We start from the raw sequence: 9,107 nt of genomic DNA, 5'->3' as shown, positions 1-9,107 counted from the left end.
CAGACCTGCAGCTAAACCAGGAAGTTTGCACATCAATGTTTTCAGGTAAGGAGACTAGAGACCGGGGCAGATCTCTGGTCTCTGGTCTCACAGGCTGCACTCAGGGACATAAAATGTTCTTTTTTTCCTGACTGTCTGACGTTTTCCAAATGCAGCACTGCGGTGGTGAGAAGAAAGCAGAAAATTGAATCTAACAGGAGCCGACGTCAATATGTAACAAAATGAAAAATGGACTTTAAGGGCCACATAAATAAGAGGGTTGAGCGGAGCCACATAAAGGCCAGCAGCTGTAACAGTGGACAGATTAAACCCACCCCCACCCCGCTGCAGCCTCTCTGTATTTGTATTAGACTAGTATCGATTACAGATGTATGGAAGATAGATCAGGTGTTAAATAATATTTTACAAATGTACGGTGGCGACCGGGGCCCGACCCCCCAGGTAAATCAAAGTGACAACAGGACACGGCCTGGTATAAGCACATATCCCTGTGGCCCATAAACTAAACAGGCAGGTATTGATCAGGAGGTGCTCTCCTGGGTGGAGGTCTCCTCAGACGAGGAGAAGGAGGGAGAGGAGGAGAACGGAATATTAAGGAGCTGCTGTGTGTGGGTTTATTTCTGTGTCCACAGCCACTCCATTAAGCAGCTCAGTTGATGGTGGTCAGCGGTTTATGATGAGCAGGCTCACAGGTCGGAGCGGGGGTGACGGGGGGGGGGCGTCAGTGAAGAGGTCAGCCCTCAGAGGTCAGCCCTCAGAGGTCACCAATCACCTCAGTGAATTGATTGCTTACACATCACAAACCTACAGCTGTGGTGGATGTTCAGCTCACAGTGACGCCGACGCTGCTGTGACGGTCGACGACACTTTCAGCTTCAGCTCAAGCTTTTGGTGCTAATCCTAGGCTAACCTTTAGCTGTCTTCTTTTAAAAACAATGTGGTGACAACTGTCATAGGCCTTTGAACGACTGTTTAACTCCTGCAGAGAGTTAAACTGGACCAAAAATATTTGTCAACACTGAATATGAATGTGATCAGGAACAATAATCAGGAAAACCTGTGGTTTACAGATCCAATCTCTCTCATTCAAACGTCTCCTTGTGTTTTAGACAGAAGGGAATAAGAATCCTGATTCCAGACCAGTTCTCAACAATAACCCTACCATTTGAATCTAAATATACTTGTTTTTTCCCATCGTCCATGATTAAATATTTTGAAAATATATATTTTCTTATATAATTCTGGTAAATCCTTGTGAAGAAAAACAGCCGTGGTCTGTGTGACAGATGTACTCCATATTCTATGATGAAGAGCAGCAGGCGTCGCTTGTTTGAAACCAAAAGAAGAAATAAATATATAAATAGCAAATAAAAAGTCTTCAACAGATTTCAGTAGAGATTTTTTTAACTGAAGAATTTCAGCAGAGCTTCAGATACAAAAGTGTCAGAGTAAACATCAACCCAACAACATTTGTCCTCTTATAAATTATAGACATTTCTGAAAAAAACAAAATTAGGCAAACGTAGAGTTGTAAGTAAGTACTTTAAATAACAGCACAGACCGTGGACTGTGTTTGAAGGAACAGAACCTTCAACTGCAGCTTCATTAAAAGAAAAAATAAATCCAGGAAGAGACAGAATCTTCAGGAGGGTTTGGAGAACGACTGTATGAAGGGGAGATAAAAGAATGGAGATTTTTTTAAATGACCTGATGATTATTTCACATCTCATTCATACATTTACATTTGTATTGGCTGTCACTGCTGCAGCTGAGAGTCGTGTCGTGTCCTGACTCCGCCCGTCTGTCCAACCCGCTCATTCTTTTCTCATCTGGCATCATTTCCCGCTGGTATTTTTGACACAGATGTTGTGTTGTGGTCACCAATTACAACCAGAGATACATTTGGAATTTACGGGGCCAAGTCCTCGCAGTAGGACTCAGAGCCAGTGAGTATCAAGTCTGGTATAAAAGAAATGGAACGCAGCCATCAAAGTTACAGAAGTTCCACCTCGAGTACCTCGGAGAACTGTTTCCTTGGTCTTATTTGATACTTTAGTGAATCTTTGATCTTTGAATACCTTGTGTGCAGTTCATTACTTATTACTTAGCAATTCTAGTTCAGCCTAATCCATTAATCCAGCCAATCCTAGCTGTCCAAAAAAACAGCTGGACTGTCTACTGGCGATCACACAAAATGCGAGAGACGCAAATTAAGTGGCTGTTCCACGTACACCATCAATGTAAATGACGCGACAGCAGGAGATTTAATAACACACAACATCCAATCAGCGACGACTTTATCCCGACGAAGCGAAGTTAAGCAGATTGCGTGTCAGGTATGACAAGCCTGAATGAAGCGATGATCGAAAAATGCCTTTGGTGTGAACGCGGGGTTAAAGAAGTCTCGGTGAAACACCAGCAGCAAACAACAGCGACCATGTTGTTGATTTAGGCCTCACTCGGCTACACCCATTTCTGATGTACATTTTATATCTCGACCAGCTTTGGTGTTGACTGTGGCTAGCGCTAAACCAGCTGGGTGTGTGTAAACCCTAGGTGATGTGGGACGAGGAACTGATGTAATAACTTAAAAGTGATGGAAATAAGAACAGAAAAGTCTTTGGTGACACAACTGCTCCAATCCCACGTTTTCAGGAGTAATGGAACTGAGGAGCTGAGTCTGTGGAGCTCAGAGCTGATTGGACTGGAGCTGCATGTAAAGCTTCAGTACGTCAGCCTTTAGTCCCAGCCAAAGTTATGTCCAGTCATTTGGTAGAACTTGAGGTTGAAGGGTCTGTAGAAGTCTCTGAGTCTGAGCAGGACCCCAGAGGGGATCTGGGGGTGGGGCCTGCCCTTGGATTTCCCCAGGCAGCGTGGCCTGCTGCTCCCCTCCGGCTTCTTCAGGCAGGGGAAACCTTTGGTCTGGTTAAAGTAGAAATGCTTGTCCGTCACCACCCGTTTGAGCCCCAGAAAGTCCTGGACGCGGCCCATTTCACCAGCTGGGTCTGAAACAAGGCGTTCTCCACTCACAAAGAGGAAGCGTGAGAGCGGAAAGAACCTCAGCCAGTTCTCCAGGTGTTTGGCGTAGATGCCAATGCGTACGGCGCTCCACGACGTGTCTATAAGTCCCGTGGTGATGTTACGGAAGGCCAGGTTCTGGAACGAGGGCAGGCCTGGAGATTTGGTCAGAGTCTGGGTGTAGTCGGAAACAGCCCGGGTCACGGGATCCCGCACCACCACAATGAGTTTGGTGCGGCGGCTCATGGAGAACACACGGCGAGGGGCTTCTTTGGTGATGAAGTAACTGGGGGTCTTCTCCATGGTGATCTGACCATCCAGGGTCCGAGGCATCAAGTTCCTTCAAGGAGACAAACACGACACTTTGGTCACTTTTAACTAACATTTGTCAAACACAACAGTTATAAACACTTCATCGACGACTTCATTGATTCCCAGTGCGTTTGTTGATCGTCTATGACCTAAATTCCAGGAGGTTTGGTCCTGAATGAACGCCAACACAGACTGAAAACGCATCACAAAAACAACAGAGATGTGCTCAGTGTAGAAGCCCGTCCTCTGCCTCTGAGGTAATTAGACGGTGCTGTGGAATTAGTGGCTGAAATCAGTGATTAGAGGGAGATAAACATGACATTAGCCGGCTGGCAGTGATGGAGTGACCATGTCAGAACAGATGAGAGGAGCGGGGGAGAGGAGGGAGTCACGGAACAGCTACCGTAGGAAAACCACAGAAGTATATTTGACCTCAGAAAAAAAAGTCATTTCCTCCGGCTGCTGAATCTTTAACAGACTCATAACCGACTGTGGATTTTATCTCCTGTGTCTTCACTCTGTGTCTGGAGTGAAATAACAGTCACCTAACTGTCATAACTGCTGCAGCAGAGTTAGAGTCCATACATGTTTGAACTAGAGCACAGATCCTCCCAAAGTCAGCCTGGACATTTATCTAAAGTGTTGACCAAAGTTCAGCGGTCTGTAACTGACGACGATGACACATCCAAAGCTCAGGGAATCCTTTTGTCAAAGCTCAAATGTCATTTCAGGGGGTGACTGAACGTTGTCGTTTTCTGCTACAGTTCTGTTTCTTTGGTAAAAATGAATGGACTGTTTTTTTTTCTTTAAACAACAGATCAGAATCAACGACGACAACATGATGACGACAACAGCCATGATGAGAACCGTGAGCAGATGATGTGTCAGAGTCAGAGACTGAGGAATGAGCAGAGCTGATCAGGTGAGTGGTCATGTGATCAGACAGGGAGAGGAGGTCAGCTCTGATCTGTAACTCTGCAGGAACTGTTGCATGTAAAGAGATTCAAAGAACAACAGAATGAATGTATGCTCAACACCAGGGCCGTGGACCAGCTGAGTGACATCAGTAAGGGTTGCTATTTTTAGTAGTGTAATCTCTGTCTGTATACTTCAGCTGTGTGCTGACCTCCAACAAAAATTTAATTACAATCCATTTTGATACATAAATCATAATTTGACCTTTGACCTCTTCATGTTCTTTAATCAACCACATTTCTTTCTAATAGAGGACTTCTGTCTACAGTGAACCTCCTGCATTCTTCAGGACTGTAAATGTGATTAATCACAGGGTAGCTGTTGACTGATCGTGATTAAATCTCTGTATAAAACCTGTTTTTTTTTCTATTCAAAATTATTCCAACACTGAAAATTGTTTTCCCACATTAATAAAACTGGTACAATGACACTGGAGCCTGTTCTGTTCTGTTCCACAACTCTGTGCTTTTCTAGTGTCTGGAGTTGAACCTGATGTTGAGCCATGATGTGTCTAATTATAACATAACAACCTTGATAATTAGGTGTAATTTAGCCTCGGTGCATGTCATTGGTCGAAAATGTTTTATGCTGTAATTTAGTGGAAAAATGAGTGTGATTTAAATTTGGCCAAAGCACAGCAGAAATAATTAGGAAATCAGACGTGGTTAAAAAAAACAAAACAATCCACTGGAGGACAGAGTTCCTCATCCGTCCACTTGTCTGCCGCTGCTTTCCTGACCCTCAGCAATCAGTGAGTTCTGTAGAGTAATAACTAATAGGACTGACTGAAGAAAACAGACCATTAGTGAAACAGAACCAGGAACGATCCCTTCATTTGGGGAATATTTGGCTGCATTTACCTGCAGACAAACAGGCTCAAGTCCAAGGTTTCCCTAAACCTGGAATTCCATGTGTTCCCATTCAGACCGCCACTGTTGCCTTTGGCTCTGTGATTGTTATGATCATCAGTGATGGAGATATTCTGAGCTGGCCTCTTCCCCTTCCTCATCCTCTTCCTCTTCATCTCAGTCGTACTCAGATGAGTCAGAGGCTAAAGGAGGGCGACCCGGCCTCACCTCAGTGAGCGTCAACTAACCCTGGACGTAAACATCCAGGCCACGGTCAGCCAGGAGACCCAGAGCACGTTAATGTGTGGGAGCTGGTTGGACATGGGGGGGGGGGGGGGGGGGGGGTGGAAACAGGAAACCAGTTGGTCCTGAGTCGTTGGCTGAACTTGACGCTACTACAACGTTCAACAGAATTTGAATAACTCAAATTTAAGCACTTAGCAGATGCTTTTATCCAAAGCGACATACAGAGGAGGATCAACAATCAGGTGAGATAGAGGAGCTCTTGAGAGGAGACCAGTAGTTAGGAAGGAGACAGAGGAGGACAGGGTAGAGGACAGGGGAGTGCCAGGACAGGAGGAGTCCCCAAGACCCCCCTGTAGATAGCCAGGGAGACTAAACTAAGGTCTGCCCCTTCATCGTTAGCACCAGACCTCAATCTGCTCCGTCCATGGTCATTTATATAAAGAGAAGACACATTCCTGGGGAGGTTTGAGCAGAAAACGTCCAGCTGTCAGGACATGCAGCAGCCACTTGGTGATTGTGTTTGGCCTTTGTGTTGTGGTGGTTGTTGATCTGTGAGTGACGGTCCAGAGGCACTCTGAGCTGCGGTCTGTGGTGGAGAAACCAGAGGTATTCCCTGTTAAACAAACTCTGCAGGTCCCACTTGTCCCCTGGCATCAGAGAACAATGGAAACACTAAGAAACTCCACTGATGGTGTTAACAAAAGAAACGCTGGGAGTTCGACTGGTGCTGCAGTCAGTACAACAGTGAGGGATGAAACTATTCTGGGGTTTTACTCCTCTTTACATTTGGTTTGGTATGATCGCCTCTTTAGGCCCAGGAGTGTGTGACAACCTGGGGCTCAGCAGCCCAGTCCCTGGGCCTGTGGGCCACAGAATCAAGGAAAGTCAAACAACTCTGTCTTGTGCTGGGAAATTCCTCTCCATGACACCCTTAGTCACATGTGCCGTCAGGCTGGGGCACCTACAGCAGGGGTCTCCAACACGTCGCTTGTGAACTACCAGTAGCTCACCGCCCTTTTCCAAGTACTTCACCAAATAAATATATATATATATTTAACTATTCTAGTTGTCTTCCTTTCCTTTTAGTTTTTTTGGAGGTTTTTTGTATATTTTTGGCTGCTTAAACAGCTGCTTAAACAACTTTTAGTTAATGTTTGACTGTGAAAATGTTTGGGTTTTTTTCTGATTTTTTTTATCAAACACAAATGTTCCTAGTGGGCAAAGTGGGCAAACAGCAAACATCTGAACAGACTTCCAACAGGATGAACCCACATCTGGGAGCAATGAAGTTCTCAGCTTGTGTAGATCAGCTTGTGTGTGGATCTGCCATTATGTGTGTGTGTGTGTGTGTGTGTTTATAGCAGAGTTAAGTAGAGTAGTGTTTCTGGGTTCTAACGAAGTTTCCTCTCCGCCTGCTCCTGCAGGGCCTGAGAACTAAAACCCTCTGTTCCAGACAGCAGCTCTGGTCGGCCCAGACCCTGTGACCCAGAACCCCTGAATACTCCTCCACCGGCCTGGACTCCGTGCCTCTTCCAGCCTGAAGGTCACAGGCAGCTGGTTGTGATTCCGAGGGCGAGACCACCGGCGCTCACAGTTGGACCGTGAAATGCAACGTGTCATCACGAGGGGCTTTTCTCTCCGGTCGGCGTGCCTCCTGTCTTCTCCTACCAGCACTTCATCTCCTGTTTTTCCTTTTTCTCTCTCCTGACTTCAAAGCCTCCACTCAGAGTCAGATTGTTATGAATAAATCTGACACGTGTGAAGGAATTTTAAAACAGGCTCAAATCCTCCAGCTCCTCAGATGGACGAACGAAGACAGATAAAGACTGTCTCTGTCTGTGTGTGTGTGTGTGTGTGTGTGTGTGTGGAGGCTGAGGTGTGTCATTATGGATGACAAACACAGGGCAGGAGGAGCTCCTGTGAACTGATTACAGCTCAGTGGAACCAGAACCAGGCCCCTTCATCAGAGAGCTGATGCTTCATTAAAATGATGATATTTTAAGTCAGGACTAAGTCTGACTATTAACTCATCATCGTGTTATGGAGTATATAAAAATACACATTTAAATATACCTACAGTAGGTGTATTCAAGGTAGAAATAACAGAAGGATTTCAAAACTAAATTCAACCGAAGTATTCAGATAACAGTTTTGGGACTTTTTTTGGGAAAAGAAAATTTCTACCTAAGAAGTTAATATTCTAGTGAGAAAGAGCTTGAACAGATCAGGAACATTTAGGAAAGAATAACAAGAACAAAGTCTTTAAACAATAAGAAACATTTGTCTCCAGGAAACGAAACATGAGATTAGGTTTTACCTCTGAACGATGAAGGTGAAGAGGAAGGACGACAAGAAAAGAAGAAGAAGAAGAAGAAGAACAACAACAACAACAACAACAACAACAACAACAACAACAACAACAACAACATGGCTCTGCTCTGTGTTGTACATAAAAATACCCACCTACTCGTACTCCCCACATACAAGCGCCCCCTCAGTCAGTGTTCAGTTACTGCAGCTTTAAAGCCAAATCATATTCACAGATTTTTGGAGATGAATAAATTCAGGTGGAATCCATCTCTGGGCTGAGTGTTTGTCTTAGCTCAGCTCCATCAGCCAGTTCCACACTATCTACATGACACAAACCCACAGGGCCCGAGCTGCACTGTGTGTGTGTGTGTGTGTGTGTGTGTGTGTGTGTGTGGCAAACCATTACGCACTCCGAAGGTTACTGTCTGGCAGGAGGAGGCGATGAGGTGTATTTTTACCAGAGGAGGTTTGCATCACTGGGGTAGGTCGGTAGGAAAGAGCGGCAGAAGAATGTGTGTGTGGAGGGGGAAAAACACGGAGGCGCAGCAGCAGCAGCAGCAGCAGCAGCAGCAGCAGCTAATGGAGACATCAGAGAGCAGGAGAAGGATGATGAGTGAAGGAGAAGTGGTCAGTCAGAGTTTCCTCTGCTGAGACCAGGAGCTGCAGTAATGACAGACAAAGATCCACCGTCTGTGTGAGTCTGTGTGTGTGTGTGTGTGTCAGCGTGGGATGCAGACGTGGACGGTTGTGCGTCAGTCACTGTTTTTTTAATATTACAGATTAAAAAATTGTTCAAATGCAGCTTTGCCAACCTGTCGAAATCCAACGTTTCTCCTGATTGATCACGTCTGACCCTGGACTGTTGTTCTCACTGTGTTCTATCTTTTCCATCTCCATCTCTACACACTGGTCTACCCAGGTCCTTGAGTTGTCTGAACATAGAAAATAAAATAAAATAAAAAAAGTCCTCAAATCTTTGAAGCTGCTTCTGGCCTCCACTAGTGCAGCAGACATTGACCAGGATGGTGTCCTAAAAATGTAGTTTGTTTTTTTCCCTCAAATATCTTTTCAGCCAGTTGCTAAGAAATGACCAGGGTTTCGAGCTGAAAGGCCAAAACGTTTCTGTTCTTTTCTAACACTTTTAAATACACACGTTTACAGATTAGTGCAAAATCTTAGCTCCTTCTGGCTAACTTTTAGCTGTAATGTTTCATTGACTAAACACACATGGACAATTGTTGGTCACTGAAATAACTCAGAAAAAAGACAAAAATAACACATTTAAAAAAATACTGACAACATTACAAAAAACAAACTGTGTTAATATGTGCATAAATGAACAATTAAGAATATGTAGGGGTTGGGGGAGAGTGGGAGGAGGTGTGGGGGGGCAGGGGG

The 9,107-nt window shown here is 44.9% G+C and overlaps 1 protein-coding gene across 1 annotated transcript in view; it reads right to left on the bottom strand.

The window, feature by feature from the left end:
- Positions 1 to 1,371: 1,371 nt before the first annotated feature.
- LOC103382323 (heparan sulfate glucosamine 3-O-sulfotransferase 6-like) overlaps positions 1,372 to 9,107 on the bottom strand; it is a 21,103-nt gene continuing 13,367 nt past the window's right edge. Inside the window, 1 exon segment of the mRNA XM_025057759.1 lies at positions 1,372 to 3,358. Within this exon segment, the coding sequence (XP_024913527.1) occupies positions 2,740 to 3,358 (619 nt within the window). The 3' untranslated portion in view covers positions 1,372 to 2,739.

The sequence above is a fragment of the Cynoglossus semilaevis genome, chromosome 8 (genome assembly GCF_000523025.1).
Source record: "Cynoglossus semilaevis isolate Cse_v1.0 chromosome 8, Cse_v1.0, whole genome shotgun sequence".
In the NCBI taxonomy this organism is placed as follows: domain Eukaryota; kingdom Metazoa; phylum Chordata; class Actinopteri; order Pleuronectiformes; family Cynoglossidae; genus Cynoglossus; species Cynoglossus semilaevis.
The sequence above is the reverse complement of the archived record's forward strand: the minus strand, read 5'-3'. Positions and strand labels throughout refer to the sequence as shown.